Raw genomic sequence first — 18,947 nt, 5'->3', positions numbered from 1 at the left:
TGGCTTAAAATAGGAACGATTTTCTTCTAGTGCCTGATTTTATAGGTCAGGAAATTAGGCCAGGCTTGCTGGAAATTCTGCTCCACATGGTATGAAGGTCACCTGTGGTTGGGTCGGTCTAGAGCATCCAACACATGTCTGGCATGTTGGTGGGGACGCTTGGAAGGCTGGCCTCAGCTGAGCCTCTCTCTTTCCATGTGGTCTCCGAGCCTCTCCATGTGCTGTTTCCAGCAGGAGAGTCATAGTTCTTATGTGATGACTCAGGACTCTAAGAGCAAGAGTCCAAGAGGTAGAGAGTGGAAACTGTCAGGACAGTTAAGGGCTATGTTTGGTGCTGGTACAGGGTCACTTCTGCTGTAGTCTGTTGGGCGAGGTGTTCATAGAACCTACCCAAATTCGAAAGGAGGGCCTTAGCCTCCGCCACTCAGTGGAAGGAGGGTTAAAAATCCTGCACCCATCTTTAATCCACCGCAGTTACCAAACAAATACGTATGACTAGGTGCAGAATGGTGGCAAGGCCTCAATTCTGTATTTGGGCACTTAAATGTGGATTTTTCAAGTAAGTGAACAAGTCATTAAAATTCTGTTGCTGCTGGTTTAAGATAAGCCTAGTGGATTCTGCAGTTCTAAGTTGGTTTTGGATTATTTTTAACACTTTAATGTTCCATAAAGTCACCGTAAAGCCTGCCACTGTAGGAAGAGGAGGAAAAGGGAGGGGAGGGAGGCTATGGGAAGTCAAAGGGGCTCCATCTAGCTGCTTCTGACCTGGGCTCAAAGATCTGGTTTTAACTTTCATATGTAAAAAATGAGCATACTATGTAAAAGGCTTCCATGAAGAGCAAATATATGCACTCACACAAATAAGAACCATTTAAAGACTTTTACTATGGAGCTATAACTTAAATCTTATTGCAGAAATACCACCACATGTAACAATATCTATAGAGTAAAATTATTTCCAGGTGTTAGCGGATGATCTTCTTATTCTAATCAGTGGTCAACACAACTACGTTCCATCAACAGTAACCAAAATGATGATGATAGTATCTGTCAATATGCACAATGGTTTAAAAGGTTCTCCACATAAACGGCTTAATGTTTTGATAAAAAATTGGTAAATGATAATATATAATTCCAACGATATAGGCAATATGAAGATGAAAGCAAAAAAAAAAAAAAATCACCAGAATCTTCCCTCCTAGAATCACCATCATTACCACGGTGCGAGCACCCTTGATATTGCTGTACAAACATACTTTGATAGTGGAACACAGTGGTGTAGAGACAGAAATGTTTAATAAACACTATTCAGTTCGGTTTTACTCAAAATAAACTGAAGAAATAGGAACGAGAATGGCCTTGAGTGAACTACTGATCTTCACATGAAGGTGTTCCACCACAAGAATTTATTTTCTATATATTTAATTTTTGGAACAACCACAGACTCTCAAAATCTCACTGTGTGTTTTAATACATTTTTACTTGTAAATATTTTTAACATATGGGAAGCTAGCTTAGATTTTGTTAACAGTGTATTTTGTAAAGATGGAAACCACACTAAAACACGGTTTTTCCTTTTCTCTGCTCAGTGCCACCCTCGGGTCCCCAAAACTTCCGAGTGTCAGAAGAATGGTATAACAGGTTGCGCATTACTTGGGATCCCCCACCTTCCCCCGTAAAGGGCTATAGGATTGTCTACAAACCTGTTAGTGGTAAGTAATGCTTAGTAAAAAATGTTGTTACCATGATTAGGCATCTGAAATGGTTTTTAAGATAAGTTGTTTTTGTTTTGATTTTCTATCTGTCTTCGCTTTTATCTTTAGTTTTGAGAAGTGGGAAGGGTCTTACCTTTTTTGAAAAAAAGATGTTTTTTCCTTGTATGGTCAGTGTTAGGGTAGATATTATCAGAACAATGAAGCTATGATCCCACCTAAAAAATGACTGGGCATGTTTATGGGCAGAAAACATACCTGTTGTACATCTAACCTAGGCGCACCCGAGACAGGGAGACGGCCGAAGGAAGCCTTGACTCGGTAGGAATAGGAAGCTTCTATGGCTCAGTGGATATATAAGCCTTAACTATTCAGAATTTCTAATTTCTTTTTTTTTTAAAAGATTTTATTTATTTATTTGACAGAGAGACAGCCAGCGAGAGAGGGAACACAAGCAGGGGGCGTGGGAGAGGAAGAAGCAGGCTCATAGCGGAGGAGCCTGATGTGGGGCTCGATCCCATAACGCCGGGATCACGCCCTGAGCCGAAGGCAGACGCTTAACCGCTGTGCCACCCAGGCGCCCCTGGAATTTCTAATTTCTAATTCCTCTTCTACCTCTTACTTCTTGGGTTAGTAGGAAGAAGTTGACTTACTTTTTGGATTAGTAGGAAAAAGTTGACTTACCAACTTCTTAGTTTCTTCGTTTTCAAAAGTATATTGGAAATTATAAAATTTGGAAACTGTATAAAATTCATCAGAGCCCTAAGGTTGTGGTAGTAAAAGCCTTTTCCATCAGCCTTTTAACCGCCTTGGTGAGATCTGTCTCTCCTTACCTGCCACATCTTTCCATCCTGAAAGCAAGAGAATGGCGCCAAAAGGGGCGGTCGTGGCCTTGGTCCGTATGTCTGGAGAGATGAGGCACCTGTTACACAATCAACTCCTGACATTCAGCAATTCTGTGAAGTTTAAACGGGAAACTAAAAATAGATATTAAAGTGGTCTTGTCCATTTTCTGGACCTGGGCCTTCAACTCTGATTATTCATAAGAAAGGGGTTCTCATTGTGTTTACCGATTTGGCAAGAAAATTTAAAGAACGTTCTTTGGGCCATTCAAAAAATTTTTTTCTGCCCTCAAAGAGCACATTAGGCTCAATGTGTCCTCTGAGGTGTTGCTCTTGCCTCTGGAACACTTCCCAGCTTTTTCTGTTGTGTCCTGTTATCCAGGTCCATACAAGTAAAATACCCCCACCTCCAATTTCTCCAGACAAACACCTCTATGAACTGAAATAAAATAGCGAGACTATACCACAGATGCACTGGCCTGCTCAAGACTGATTCTTTACGATCCATCATCAATTTTTTGGTTGCTTTTCTTTAGGCCTGAGGCATGTGTTAATTCGTGAAATGGCCTTGCTAGAGTCGTTCTTTGGACCATTTTGTAAATATTTATCAGATTTTCTGAGGGAAAATAGTTTTGTTTTAGGCCGGTGGTAGTCGATTGATGCAGTTTCGCTGCCCAACAGAGAGATTTTTGATTGCTACAACTTGGGAGGGTGGGGGGTTGCTATTGGCATCTGACAGGTACTGTTAGGCATCTGACACATCACAGTACCTGCCTCCCACCACCCCAGAATTAAGAATTACCCAGTCCAGGGGCACCTGGGTGGCACAGCGGTTAAGCGTCTGCCCTCGGCCCAGGACGTGATCCCAGCGTTATGGGATCGAGCCCCACATCAGGCTCTTCTGCTGGGAACCTGCTTCTTCCTCTCCCACGCCCCCTGCTTGTGTTCCCTCTCTCGCTGGCTGTCTCTATCTCTGTCAAATAAATAAATAAAATCTTAAAAAAAAAAAAAAAGAATTATCCAGCCCAAAATACCCATAGCACTGAGTTTGAGAAATCTTGCTCTGAGTTAAGTGGAAGAATTGTATGTGGTCATTTGAATTGAGATTTTGGTGCATGAGAAAATCACTACTGAGCTAACATGTACATGCAGAAATATATAAATACATTGTGGGAAGGGGGTTCTGAAGTAAAGTAAGGAGTATTTTAGGAACTCGTTAGTAACTCAAAACTCTTAAAGAATGAGCACAGATGGGAAAACGCAGGAGGTAAATAAGTTTGGATAGGACTTAGCAAGTCATGTTTTTAATGCTAAATCAAATGGTCCATTGAGCTGAAAAAGAGGTGAAAATGTAAAGACCCGAAGAAGCCAACTGGTCAAAGGCCTTGGAATAATAGTGTCATCTGTCTGTTCTTAAAAATGCTAAGAGGAGGGGCTAGAACTAATAGTGGTAACATTTATGCTAGACCCCCATGTGGCAAGGTATAGCATAGTGTCCATGATAAAATTTGCTGCTACTGCCTCTTGCATGCCTGCTGGGGACAAGGCTGGGTGTCTGAGAAGGAACAATTGAGAATGACTTCTTCAGTTTGGCAAGTGCCCCAAAGCCTATGGCAATGTAGTAGTTTCACTGTGAAGGCCTTACAAAATGGCAACTAGTGGATCGTGAGGTGGACCAGCTTCTCTGAGTTAGCGCTAGGGAAAGAACTGTATTTGAGAAAAAGGGCTCGATCCCTAAAAAGAGTCCTAGCATGGTAGTCAGGTATTTAAGCCTCAGAGCCAGACGGGGTTCAAATCCAGCTCTGCTGTTTCTCTTCTATGTAATTCTGGGCAACTGAAACACAGTCGAATCAGTACAATTCCCGTCAGGAGTGTTTCCATTTTTCCGTTTTCCGGTGTAACTGAAATCACTCTTTCTCCCTTAGTTGCTGGCCCAACCCTGGAAACTTTTGTAGGAGCTGGCATTAATACCATTCTTATCACAAACCTCCTCAGCGGAATGGACTACAATGTGAAAATATTTGCCTCCCAGGCCTCGGGCTTCGGCGATGCTCTGACAGGCGTGGTGAAAACACGTAAGACTGATGTCCCGTTGCCTCAGCCCCTGCATGTGGTTTTGCTGCTTTGTTTTCACTGTAACTCAACCCCTGCTTCAACTTGGCAGTTGGTTCTTATTTTCCTCAGCATTGCCCTTTCTGGATGGTGTTTCATGGAAAGAAAGGTGTGCTCCTCACTCAGGGCTGTAGTTCAGCGTCCTGGTTGGCAGACTGAATGTCAGAACCTGGCATTCAAATATACTTGATGGTGGCGGGTAGGATTTCCTTCTGGAAAGTCTTTGTTGGCATTTTTCACATTAAGTGGAATTTTCCAACCAGCCTGTAGCCTGACATGGCCAACGCCAGTCAAAGTTGGGCCGGAGGGGGTTGGGGGTGGGGGAAGTTTGCCTTTTCTCGAAGTCTCTGCCCTTCCCCCCTTACGTGAACATGCACATGCGTGTGTACATACACACACGTACGCACACACGCACTTGCCATCCACGAAAGATACAAAAAGGACTTTCTTCTGTACCTTTTAAGGGTTTTCATGCTGTCTGCACACCATCTGGGACTTCTCATTGGCATATACCACTTGCAGACACCCATGGTATAATGCAATGTTTTCCAAACTCCAGCATGTATGTTCCATATTCCTCATGTTTGTTATCCTTCCACACCATCTGTTTAATAGATTTCTTTAAATCGACTTAGATTTTTTTTAACTTAAATACTTTTCAAAACCCGCATCATTATCCTAAACAGAAGACCAGTATTTTAATACACATTCAAGATAATACATGCATAATGAAAATAAACATGGCGTGGCTGTGTGCTCATTAAAGTCATGCTGAGTGCTCAGCTGTGCGTGCCCCACACTTGAGAAGGGTAGTCAAAAGTAAAAGCCTTAAAGCTGCCACTTATTAGCTGTGACCTTGAGCAAAGGACTTCACTTCTCTGAGCTCAAGTTTTCTCAACTCTAAAACGAAGATAACAGGCTGATTGTGAGGCTCGCAGAAATAATGGGTAAAAGTGTCTACCCTATGGCAAGCACTAGTGAATAACCATTATTATTATTGTGATAATTGTGCTTTATACTGTTGGCCTATAAATTACTCTCATCCCTATCAAATAATTTATTTGATGAATGGAATGATGCAAGAATGGGGCATATATTAAACCAGACCCCAAGCCACCTATATTTGGCCACCAACATTTTAGATAGGGCCAGGCTTTTCATTAGAGGAGGCTTCTTGAATTTTTTTTTCATGGATTATTTTAAGACCTTAAAGGCTGGATTATGGAATCAATTTAATCTCAAAAGAAATAGTCTGTCTTCAGCAGATCTAGAAAGACTTTGGCCTGTGGTTCTGATCTTGTACTTGGCTGGTGAAGTAATGCCATTCCAGGTGCTAGGGTAACCTCCATGGGATCTATTTTAGCAATCCCACCGTCCTTCCTTAGGAGCACCCTAGATGCCCCTGCTCATTTTCCCACCCCCTCTCTTCCCTTCACTGGCTTATCTTCATTTTCTTCTCTAGATCACTGGGTTTTCTCTCTGGGCCACTTTTTCTGTCTCTATGATTTTTTTATTGACCTCTGTTCTCTCTGCTCTGTCCTGCCTCTTTCTATCCTCTTTTCTCTGCTTCTCTCCTCCTGTCCCATCCCTCTTCTCTCCTTCAATAAATACATTGGGTATTCCAAATATATCTTAAAAGAGAGTATTGAATTTTTTTATATTCTGTCCTTAAAGTAAAAATTAGATGGGCTTCTAATTTATTTTCTTTTTCTTCCAAGCAAAGTAAAAGCCCATACAATGCAAATAAATTAATTTAAAGTGTTTTTTAAATTTAGTGCGGTGACATTAATCATCAACAATTTCCTTTTTTTTTTTTTTTTTATGGAACAGAAGGGCTCATTTTTTTGGCCTGAGGAAAAGAGGTCTCTCTCATCTAACAGAAAGGAACAATGTAAAGATGTACATTTTGATTAGACAAGATTATTTTTACCATCCTGAAAAAGAATTTTAAACCATTTTTATCATATGAGAGAGCTAAGAGAGAGGGAAAAGTAAGAGAAAATGATGTGGATAAAAATCAGACATCATCAGAGAAAATAAATATTAATTTTCTACTTTTTCTGCTTGAGTCTGAATGATAAATACCAGATACTCCTTTCTGGTATTGGAGAAACACCATTTTTATTGCTTCCCCAAAGAACACTTCTGTGACTCATTTTTGTGTATCACAGTGTTCTACGGTGAATAGGACTCTGTGTATTTGCTTTTTATAATTTTTTATGTATTAAATCTTTCGTTTTTACATTTTCAAAAATGTGTTCATCTCCTTCAATCACATTTTGAAGGCCCGTCCTTGTGAAATTGCACCTGTTTGAGTAATACTTCCCTTTTGTCAATTTTTTTGTCTCTTTTATTTAAGCCAAGGCCATCCTTCAGGGGTTGATAAGTGTATATTGTATTTAATTTTTAGTTATAAAAGCATTATATATTAGTTGTGGAATATTTAGAAAACACAAATAAATAAAGAGCGAAGATTAAAAATCACTCAGAACTTCACCATCCATTACATCTGGTCTTTTCCGTGTGAATAGATAGTTCCTTTTTTGTGTACAAATATCAGACAGGCCATAATATCCATAATGTTTTGCAACTGCTCTTTCCAGTAATAAAATAGCTATCTTTTGTGCCCTGACTATTTGAGTTGATGGATTTCCCTTCATTGGCTATGGGAACTTTGAATTAGAGTTGTGTTGTGTTAAAGTTCACTTCAGACTTGGGGACATTTGTGCCATTGTCTGTAGCGTGACATAGGTATGTTTCCATTTCCTTCTAGTGTTTTTGGGTGTGACCAATCTTCAAGCAGACCAGATTCAGATGACCAGCCTGTGTGCTCGGTGGCAAGTACATCGTCATGCCACTGCCTATAGGGTGGTTATAGAATCACTCCAGGGTAAGTACAACCTGACTTTGTCAGACACTCGTACTTGGCTCTGTGCCAATCTCTGTGGACAACATGTAGGTAACATTAGACCAGAGCCCTCACGTTTATATTATGGATCATACAGAATATGGAGTCAGAATGGCTAGTTAACCAATTCTTTAATCTCTCTAAATGATCCTTTTCTCATCTGTTTAATGGGTATAACCATGCCAATCTTGTGGCATTCTCTGAGGCTTACGCTGAGATAAACCCACGTGAGATTCTTGCAATGGTGCTTTGCACATGTTAAGCTCCAGAGAAATGCTAGTTGCTCTTGGTAGTAGGAGACAAACAGCCAAGACAACACACAGTAGAATTATACGGTGCTATTATTTTGGTATATACTCCATGGGGAGCTCAATTTGCCTTTAATGTTTTTCTTTTTATTTGGGGGGATAGTTGGGGAACAACAAACTCGTTTACAGTTTAATGTATCTATGCCATTGTGGGCAGGTTTTCCAGTATTACCATTCTCAAGTCCAGCTACAATTTGGGACTCAGTTTCAAAGTTGAAACACTAAAAATGTCTGCTAATTTCAATTAAAAGTTTCAAGAACAACAACAAAAGGCTGATTCCCAAAAAGTGAGTTTCTAAGGACTGTTAATCCTGATAACACATGAGCAGCTTGGATAGTATTCAGAAGATGAGATCAAATAATGAAGATTACTTTGATCTGATTTGTATTATCAGTAGAAAAGATGTGTCTTGTTATTTGGGGGAGACTCTAGGAGACACTGGAGAATCCCAACTGATTCTTCTAATCTTTCAAATTTGGTAATAAAATTCATAAAAATTTTTTTTCTGGACAAGTGATTGTGGTTTCCTCATTTAAAAGAGCAGAAGGAGCTAACTTGGGGGGTCTGAATGGGACTGGGCTTAGTAGCCCATATCTTGGGCTATAACTACATCCAAAGTGCAGAAGTCTCACTTTTGGTCTAATCCAGAGAGGGGAAAGCACAGATTAGTAGAGCGGTGAGAGCATTTGGAAATACATGGAGACTGTCAGAATAGGACATAAGCAACACGAGAAGAGACTCCTGCCAAACCCAGCCAAGGCATTGTCTCAATAGAAGTGCTAAGCCACGAACTCCTTGATTCCCTATGTGTGAACCTATAAGGATCTCTTCAGGCTGGCATGACTAAACATACGGGAGTGGCCTTATTCTGGAATAAACACTGAGTAAGGAAAAGTCAGGAGAAGTCATATGGATTTTGTGGTTGTATTTAATGATTTATGGGATGTTTAAGCAAAAGCACATAAAAGCCATGCAATTGTTGAAGAAACAAGTATAAAATCTTGAGGAGTTATGTTTCATCTATTGTTAGAAAACCACTTAAGTCACATTTTCATATAGAAGGGCTGACATTTAGTGGTATTGGTTAGGCTTTTTAAAAAATACTAAGGATAAAAGTCACACTCCCAAACTACCCCACAATTTTTTTAACCTTTTATTTATTTTTTTTTAAATTCAGATGATTAAATTACTTACTTTTCCAGAGATTCAATCCAAGAATATCATTTAAGAAGTTGAGATGAAGGGACATAGGCTCCTATGGATATTCATTGTCTTTCATAAAAATTATATAGACTGACAAAAAGATATATCAAAACTGGCTTTATCAATAGAATTAGGGAGCTCCATAAGTCTTTTTTAAATTAAATGTCTTTAGCATATTTGCAAACTAGCATTGGGATTTTTATCAGAGGATATGATGGATATGTCTGATAACATTGATCTGGTAGTCTAAAACCTCAAAAAGCTCTTTCTGAAGCCAAGACCTTTGTTAGAAAAAAAAAAAATATGAGTCCACATTTCCTTCTTATCTTCAAGTGAAGTTAACTTGTACTCCCTCAGTATTATTTCCAGGCTGCCAAAAACCTCTTCAACTGAGTCTTGATAGCCTCAATTAAACAAGAATGAACAAAGTGTTGCTCAATTGATTTTTCGTCAGCATTTATAGCTGGGAGATTTATGAGTCCAATTAGCTTACATCTCATTCACCCAGTTGTCTAACTGAATAATATTAATTAACGGACAACAACAGTTTCTAATTCACAGCCTCAAAGAGGAGTGTTAGGGGTGGGGAGGGAGCGTGGGGATAGCTGTAGGGAGTATGTTTAAATATTTTAATATATAGTTTCGATCAAGGAATAGTCTTCCTACCCTAGAGTCGGGAAGAATTAGGTTGTGTTTCTTTTCTTTCTTTTGTTAACATTTTGACCTCCTTCACTGATTTCTCCTATGACCCCTCCCCTTCCCCCCGCCCTGCCCCCAAGCCCAACTCCTGCCTCTGGCAACCAGGAATCTACTCTCTGTATCTATGAGCTTGATTTTAGGTGGAGTTCCGTTACTTTCCAAAGAAATGCAACCGTTATTCAGATTGGTGCCTTTGAAGGACTTCTGGTCAGATGCAGAATCTTCCATAGGCAGATGCGTTTCAGAGCCCCCTTTGTTTTAACTTGGTAATAGCTCCCATTGGCTACATACGTTGCCTGTGCAGAAATTTTAGTCCTATCCACCCCTGAGGAGATACTAGAGAGGAATGGGATCTAATTCCTCCATGTGATAGAGATAAGCTTTGTCCCAGAGTGACCTATTTTTGAATGCTTCTGACAAATTCCTCCTGTTTGACAGGTAATTTTTTCCAGTTGTTTTTCTCTCTCTCTTTTTAAATGTAGTCCCCATGGTCTGGTCATATGCATTTGTATTCTGAGATGAAGTCAGTGGAGAGGCCTCTGTTTTAACCATAATTGCTGGTCAACTTCTCTGGGCTTCAGTTCCTCTAAAATTACTTTTTTTGAGGGTTTTATCTGAGGCGATACCTACAAATATCCAAGGTTTTTGTGACTAAAGTAGGCTGTAGCGTTCAGGTTTGTTTGTAAATGGTAGAAATGCAGATAAAAGGGACTTAAGTGAATAGTCAATTAATTGACTAATATACTGGGAAGTTTGGAAGTGTCTAGCACCAGGCACATCTGGCTCTAAGTGTTTAAACAATGCCATCAAGACGAAGTCTTGCTCTCTTCTGCTCTGTGCTCATGCTCCGCCAGATTCTCTGAGTTGGCTCCAGTCAGATCCAGAATGACATCCTCCCAGCTTACAGCTTAACCAGTCTGAGTGAAAAGAGAGCTTCTCTTTCTCAATAATTCCAACGAAAGTCCAGGAACTGAGTCATATTGGCTTGGCTTGGGTCACATGCCCCTAAATCTGTCATTGAGTTCAAGGGCATGAAATAAACGGACTGGTCAGACTTGGTTGCCTCCCATCTCTGTATCTGGAGGAGAGGAGGGTTGTTATTCAGTTCTTCCCAAATCATAGACCAAGAGTGGGGAAAACAGATTCAAAGAAAGAGGGAATAGATGCAAAACAGGCAGAAACAACAGATGTCCTCTACTCATATAAATATTATGACTTTTTTTTATAGCCAAGAAGAAAAAAAAAAGAAAGAAAGATTACCAGAAGGATGAGGTCCTCTCAGGAGAGACAGAAATAAATCTGTGTTTGAGTCACTCACCCACTTGCCAAATTAAATTGTAGGCTTTTGGTTAATGGTAGGACAGACCAAAGTCAGCGACTTTTGGTTGGTCTTGGGTGGCTCAGAACCCCGTGAGAGCCTCCATTAGTTCTGCGGATGCTCTGGGATTCTGTCTCTCTCTCCAGCTGTTGTTGAGTTGACTTGGCACCCAACGTTGGGTACAGTATTTACTTTTAAGTTCACGTATTTAAATTCCACATAGTCCCAAATACTTTATTCCCTTCTTAGTCTCCATAACTTGGTGAATTTCTTTCTAGAGAGCTTAAGGAAGGTTTCAATGGATGCTCAACTTGTCTTCTGTCTTTGGGTGTTGAAATGCCAGTTTCGCAGTATCATTGACAAACAAAACGACAGCATAGTGGAGAGCCTACCTTACCAGACACCAGATCCAAAGCAAAATATCATATGACACAAAACATCTTCTCAAGATTAAACTTCTTGAAGCAGTGACATTATGAGTGCGGGCCAGGGTATTTGAGAGACCTGGGGATTGGACGTATTTATATCATAAAATTCCAGCAGAATATTCTGGATCTTGGAAAGTATTTGCCTGTGGATCTCAGTAACTACTCATAGGACATTTTGGTGAGTCAAGCTGGTGGCATCGTTATCAACAGAATAATAACCCAGACGATGTATTTAGCCTTGCTTCATAAGAATGAAGGCACAAAGACAGAATTTCTTCTTTTCCAAAAAAATAAATTAACTCCCTGCTTTTGGCACAAGGGGTTGAGGAAATTAGTCATCATTTGATCAGTTTAAATGTTTTCCTTTAAGGCAAAGCCATTAGGCCTAAATCACACATGCCAAAAGCAACATGGGTACATCCCCATTCATGTAACCCCTCTTTGTTATTATTGGGAATTAAAGCAATGCTGTTTCCCAATAATTTTATAGTGCTTATTCCAGTTTTCCAATGTTTTGAGTTTTGTTTTTGTTTTTTTTTAGCAGTAAAATCCATTTATATTCAATTGTTGAGGGTCTATAAAGTGCATGAGTATCACGAGAAATAGAGATGACAGAAAAGCACTTTCTAGAATTGATTCCTGGGAGTTCCTGGAAGCTTTTATGGAGATGGATTAATATCCATGCCATAGAATGTTTGTTTAACAGGTGACTCACAAAAGCTTGCAAGAGGCTCCAAAATTGTGGGTAAAGTTTAGAAAGAAGCAGTTCATGTGGGGTCCTGAGCATGGGAACCACAGACTGAACTTGGACATGAGCAAAGGAGAGTGCAGGGTTTATAAACATTTTCTTACTATCAAATTCCTGTCACAATGAGATGTAATTTCACAAACACCTGAACAACTTTTTTTTATTTCATCATTTGGTAATATATATGATAAGAAAATTTTTGAAGTAGACCTTAATTCATTCTGAACAAATATATTACTAAAGATTATATTATGAAGTTCACTTTTGAAACTCCTTTATATTCTCAATCATAAAAACAAAAAAAAATTCAAATTCCGTTTAACAAGTGGCTTTAATTTATTTATATTTTAAAAATCTTATTTATATTTTTTAAAAAAGGATTTTGTCCAGACAAATTTTAAATGACATATGTCATGTTTGTTCCAATATATGTGTGTTGTAATAGATGTATGTTTTGTTCCAATACATATTAAAATATAGATTGAAATTTAATAGGTATTATACATTCAAAATAGAAAAGTTACTACTTGACATTTTTTGTATTTTGTACCGTTCTGTTTTTAAGTGTTCTATATTTGGTTTATAGTGAATAAAGTGCAACTAACACTTTGAAGGAGTTCTTTTTAACCACTAAATAATATATGTAATGGATCAATCAATGTAGTTTTAAACACAGGCTTTTAAATTCTTAGAAGTAAAGCTGTAGAAGATACAACTTATGGGTGAAATAAAGCTCAATCTAGATCTTTTTAAGTAATTGTTCTTTTTGTGGTGGCACTGATTCTTCCTTTTAACCAATTATCCACGTGGTTACAAAAAAAAGAAAAAGAAACACTCTATGCCAATGAAGAAATCCCACTTGAAACCCTTCAGTAATTAAAGCTGCCAAAGGAGGCAGCTTTATCCAGTGGAGAGATAAAGCACTGAATCATAAGGGATCCTCATCGGATCTCTGCCAGCTATCACATTTGCTTATTTCATATGCATTCCGCAGTTCTCAAACTGCTTTATTTAGAAACACCATACATGTAGCTTCCACTATTTTATGAAATATTAATGGAAATTAAAGCAGTGTCCTCTGAGACTGAGTTAGAGCTCTGAATTTAATTTCAGTTCTGCTACTTAGCATATGGACTTGATTAAGTGACTAACTTTTCTGGCCTTCAGTTTCTTGTCCTTAGATTGGGGATAATTATACATATCATAAGGATCAAATGAGTCGATACACATAAAATCTTTAGAATAGTGCCTGGCACTTGATAAATGCTCATTAAATATTGGCTATTATTATCGTTCTTGTTGTTGTTTCATGAAATACAAAGCACAGAACCTGGCACACAGTAAGCTCTCAGAAAATGATGAATATCATTAATCCAACCACCCTAGACTCCAGACCCAAAAGCCAGCACTAATTTCTCCAGGAAGGCAAAGCCATTTTGCTGTGAATATGGGAATGAAGAAAGTAGCCAACAGTTAAACTGGGTCTACTAGGTTCTTTGTGCTTCTGCCATGGTGGAGACAAGAAAGAGAAGGTCCTTTGTGGAGAGGACTGTATATGGCTGTCTCTTTGGTAGGAAAAGAACTTTGGAACCAGGAGTTGGGAAACAGTTCTACAGAATGTGCTTACTCAGTTATGATTTTGAAAGAATAGAAAATGATTCTCAGAGTGGATCAAGCCTCCTTGGAACTTCCTAGGAGTCTTCATTGCCATTAAATAAATCATGAGTGTCAGAAATGAGGGGTGGATGACTTATTTCACTTAACATTATCTCCTCCAGTGCCGTCCATGTTGCAGCAAATGTTGAGAAATCATTCTTTTTGATAGCTGAGTAATATTCCATTGTATATATGGACCACATCTTCTTAATCCAGTCATCTGTTGAAGGGCATCTCTGCTCCTTCCACGATTTAGCTATTGTGGACAATGCTGCTATGAACACTGGGATGCATATGGCCATTCTCTTCACTACATCTGTAACTTTGGGGTAAATACCCAGTAGTGCAATGGCTGGATCATAGGGTAGCTCAATTATTAACTTTTTAAGGTTACCTCCACACTGATTTCCAGAGTGGCTGTACCAACTTGCATTCCCACCAACAATGTAGGAGGGATCCCCTTTCTCCACATCCTCTCCAACAATTGTTGTTTCTTGCCTTGTCAATTTTTGCCATTCTAACTGGCGTAAGGTGGTATCTTAGTATGGTTTTGATTTGAATTTCCCTGATGGCTAATGATTTTGAACATTTTTTCATGTGTCTGAAGCACGAGAGACTATGCACTCAGAGAAACAAACTGAGGGCTTCAGAGGGGAGGGGGGTGGGGGAATGGGATAGGCTGGTGATGGGTATTAAGGAGGGCACGTATTGCATGGTGCACCGGGTGTTATACGCAACTAATGAATCATCGAACTTTACATCAGAAACCAGGGATGTACTGTATGGTGACTAACATAATATAATAAAAAAATATTATTATAAGAAAAGAGAAAAAAAATGAAGGCTGGAAATTGGGCATTCTGGGGACTTCCTGGCTGTCTCAGTGCCACTCCAAACTCTTGCCTGCCTTTGTGGCAGTTTTGAAAATCATCTGGACCGTGGATGAAGTTTCTGAGACCCAGGAAGTGGAGGTTTCATCCACAGGTGTAAGGACTGCCTGGAATTCTATAATCCCTAACTCTATACCTATATTTTTATTTTATTTTTTTAAGTAGGCTCCACACCCAGTGTGGGGTTTGAACTCACCGCCCTAGGATTAAGAGACGCATGTTCTCCTGCCTGAGCCAGCCAGGCGTCCCAGCATACCTATGTTTTTAGGCCACTGCCAGGAAGGGCATCTCGTCACATGGTAGTAAGTTGTATGGGGCCAAAAGGATGTGTCTTTTTGTCAATTTGTAATTGGTTGACTGTGTTCTGGAGATCCATATTGATAAACAAATATTCTAATTTTTAAAAAGTAAATACGTTCATCTCCACACCTGTCCAAAAGATCAATTATGACATGTACACACAATTATATACACTAATAATTTTCCATTGAAGTGTTGATCTCAGAAGTCTTTTATTCTCATTTTTGACCATATGAAAATGTGATTTTCAATTATAAAAAAAAATCAGTGGATGTATTAACTCTTTAGAAAAAGGTACAGTACCTAAACAAGTAAAATCCATCCTGGAGTTCTCTGATTAGGCCACGCATATTAAACATTTTAGAAGCAAATCATCTACCGATGGCTGTTTTTAAAAATTCATGTGTGTATGTTTTGTTTTATTATAGACACAAAAAAGCAAGAATCCACTGTGGGTGGAGGGACAACCAGGCATTGCTTCTATGGACTTCAGCCTGATTCAGAATATAAAATCAGTGTTTACACAAAGCTTCAGGAGATCGAGGGACCCAGTGTGAGCATAATGGAAAAAACACGTAAGTCAAGTGTGTCCTCTCCTGATCCCCGTCTCCATGGACAAATAGTATTTCAGGCATCCTGTTTTGGTTCAAAAAATTTATTCCAGTTAGAAAAATGTTAGCTATTGCTGCCCAGGAATATCTGTAATACAAGTTCTCTTCCTCTTCTCCAGTCCCATAATTCACTGCATGTGGCCCACTGATGTCATCTGCATGGGTTTTTTTTCCATCCTCCATATGTTTCACAAGGGACCATAAGGCCATATGATAGCAAAGTACTTGAAACAATGACCTTTATTGTGATCTATATACATAAGGAACTTTTGTCATATGCAGAGTGTGAAATGAAGTTTAAGGACCGGGTCCTGACATTCAAACAATGGCATATTACCACAGCTCTGAGGTGGGAATGGAGCCAAGATGTTCCAAATGGCTGACCCTCAAGTTATTGCCTACTTAAGAGGCCCTTGCACTTTTTCCAAGTTGGCTGCAGATCTGATGTACTGAAAGGAAAGGCAAAGTATAAAATTAAAACAAAGCACTTTTGACATGTTCTAAAGACCAAGGAGAGTGTCAACTTCTTGGAATGGCTTTTAATCAAGGATTCCTGACGTAAGGGCCACAAACATGAAAATGGTTTTAATTGTAGTGAATTCTGGGGAAGTTTGTGTACTTAACTCAGTATCTTGAACTTAGACTCAAAGTCCCTGAGGATTTGTATCTGAATAGGTGGTGAGTGATGGGTTTTCTTGATTGGCCCCTCTCTCATATATCTGACATTTGGAAAGTTCTGTCGATGTATAGGTCTTTCAGTTGGTCTGGCACAGGCAGGAAGAAATCATCAGCAATGTGTGACCTTCAAAAACAGTGAAGGCATAATAAATGGAATCATCCAATTTTTTTTCTAATATGAAGATTTTATTTTGTAACACTAAAATATTCCACATCTTATATTGCATATATAGTTTTGAGGTATAAACTATATATCATAAAATTCACCAATTTTAAGTGTATAGTTAAATGATTTTTCATACATTTAAAGAGTTGTATAGTCATTACCACAATCCAATTTTAGAACATTTCCATCAACCCAAAGAGATCTTTCATACTCATTCATTCACAATTCTTTGTCCCATCTTCAGACCCAGGCTATTTGCTTTCTTTTCTTATACATTTGCTTTTTCTGGACATTTCAAAGATGCACCTGGCATCTTTCACCTAGCATATGTTTTCGAGGTTTATTTATCTTGTAGGCTGTATCAATAGTATGTTTCTTTTTATTGCTGATTAGAATTCTGTTTTATGGATAGAGGATCATATAATTTTGAAGTTACTAGGGGCCTGGTAGTGCACAAGATTTAAAGTCAAGCAGACTTGGTTGGGACCGTTTCTAACATTGTGGCTTTGGGCAGTTCCACATCTCTGAGCTTCTTTTCACTTAGCAGTAAAATTTAATACTTGCTTTCTTATCCCGTGTGGTGGTGGTAAACATCCGAGAGAATCTTTGAGGAAATTTTCTATCTGTATCTTACTGAACAAATATTGGGTATCACCATGGCTATCTTCTTAGAAGTCACAAAGTGATGGCCATGGGTTAGATATCACCATGAAATAGGTTTTCTCTGAGCCATACATTTTTTCCCCAGGCTTTAAAGAATTTGTTGAAAGTTTAAAAGATTTGGCAACACAGGACACACATATCAGGGTGCCAATCTGCTGAAACCAACTGCTGTCTCTTTTACATAGTATGTGTGTGCTCAAGTTTGCTCCTTGTTAATGTCTGGGCTAGTTCTTTGCTCATTTTCATTATTTGCTTGACCTTTAAAAATATTTGAGTTTGCGATCCCTGGTCTACTTCAACCTCCCATCCCCTAACCTTAACTCCGCAAGTGTTAACTACCAACCCAGGGTTGATTTGGGTAGCTCTCTTTGATGTGTTTCCCTTATGTTGGGGATATCTGTCTTCTTGTAGATTCTACCCACCGGCTGTAGTTCAACCTTCTGAATCAATGCAGATGAAGACTGCTCCCTCTTCTATGTGACAACCCCTCACATATTAAAGACAGGGACCATCTGAATGCCACATAGAGGATATAAACATGTGGCACGAGTTCATTGTGGTTCTTCCTACCCAAAAGAGTCTTTGGCCAGATGTTCTGCCCAAACATATTGATCTGTCTGCCATTGCTTCTCATTGATTTGGTTCTTAGGATTTAGAACTTAGGATAGGCCTCAATTTTCACATTAAGGAAGATGGGCAATTATAAAGATGACCCACTACTTCCACAGAAAGATAAATACATCTGGCTTTAGAAGTATTTTATGGTGCTTTCAAGACAGTTTTACTGTCCTAGTTTTGGTATTAATATTTCTCAGTTTTTACTTTACTTTTGACACTTTTCAGCTTCAAAAATTGCCTTTAAAAGATAAAAGTGATATATATCCATAATAATGGAACAGAAGGTAAAAAGTGTTTTGTTGACTTCCCTCTTCCCCCATTCTTCCTTCCCATAAGTGCCCATTTGTACCAGCTTGGTCTCCTTCAAGAAATTCTCCCTTTATCTATCTATCTATCTATCTATCTATCTATCTATCTATCTATCTACCTACCTACCTACCTACCTGTCTATTAATCTATCTAATCTATATCTATATAGAGATATGGAGATATATATTTTATATATAGATGCATATATATCTGATAGGTTTTTTTTGTTTCACAAATAATATCATACCATGGTATTCTGTGACTTGAGTCATTTCACATACTAATTAATTTCAAACATTTTCCATATTGGTAATAAAATTATCTGATTTTTTAAAATGTTGAATTATTTTACTCAAATAATTTTATTTTGTTGCCTCTTAGAATTGGAAGAGACCTTAAAATTAAAATTCATCTCTTCCAACCTTCCTGCCAGTGAAGGAATTCCCTTTACAACATTCCTGACCACGTAATCAGTCTGCCTAAACTCAGATCTTTCCAGCTATTTGATGCTCACCTGTCTCCAGAGTGAATGGCTATGATTAGTCAAGAGTTTTCCCTCATATCAATCAGAGATAATAAAAAGAATTTTCTCAGTTTTTCTTAAATTTTTAGTGCCAAATAAGAACAAGAAAAGAATATAGTAACATTGAGGATGTTTACCTAATGATGCCATAATTTCCTTGCTCTTTGCCGCATGAACTGCTGTGAAAGTCACCTCTCTCATGTAACTATCCCCTGTTCCTTTAGCCAAGCACACTTTGCATATTACATGAACTT

General features: G+C 38.7%; 1 protein-coding gene across 5 annotated transcripts in view; it reads left to right on the top strand.

Annotated features, from left to right (window-relative positions):
- The window catches only part of COL14A1 (collagen type XIV alpha 1 chain), a 245,740-nt gene that overhangs the window by 133,914 nt on the left and 92,879 nt on the right, over nucleotides 1-18,947 (top strand). For all 5 annotated transcript variants that reach the window (XM_045805730.2, XM_045805731.2, XM_045805732.2 and 2 more), the window contains 4 exons: nucleotides 1,590-1,712; nucleotides 4,480-4,629; nucleotides 7,440-7,556; nucleotides 15,554-15,700. In XM_045805730.2, coding sequence (XP_045661686.2) covers nucleotides 1,590-1,712; nucleotides 4,480-4,629; nucleotides 7,440-7,556; nucleotides 15,554-15,700 — 537 coding nt within the window. The remainder of the gene's footprint in view (nucleotides 1-1,589; nucleotides 1,713-4,479; nucleotides 4,630-7,439; nucleotides 7,557-15,553; nucleotides 15,701-18,947) is intronic.

This window comes from Ursus americanus, chromosome 9, assembly GCF_024610735.1.
Source record: "Ursus americanus isolate L20-20 chromosome 9, mUrsAme1.1.p, whole genome shotgun sequence".
NCBI lineage: Eukaryota > Metazoa > Chordata > Mammalia > Carnivora > Ursidae > Ursus > Ursus americanus.
Note: the sequence above shows the minus strand (reverse complement) of the source record. Positions and strands in the feature narration are given on the sequence as shown.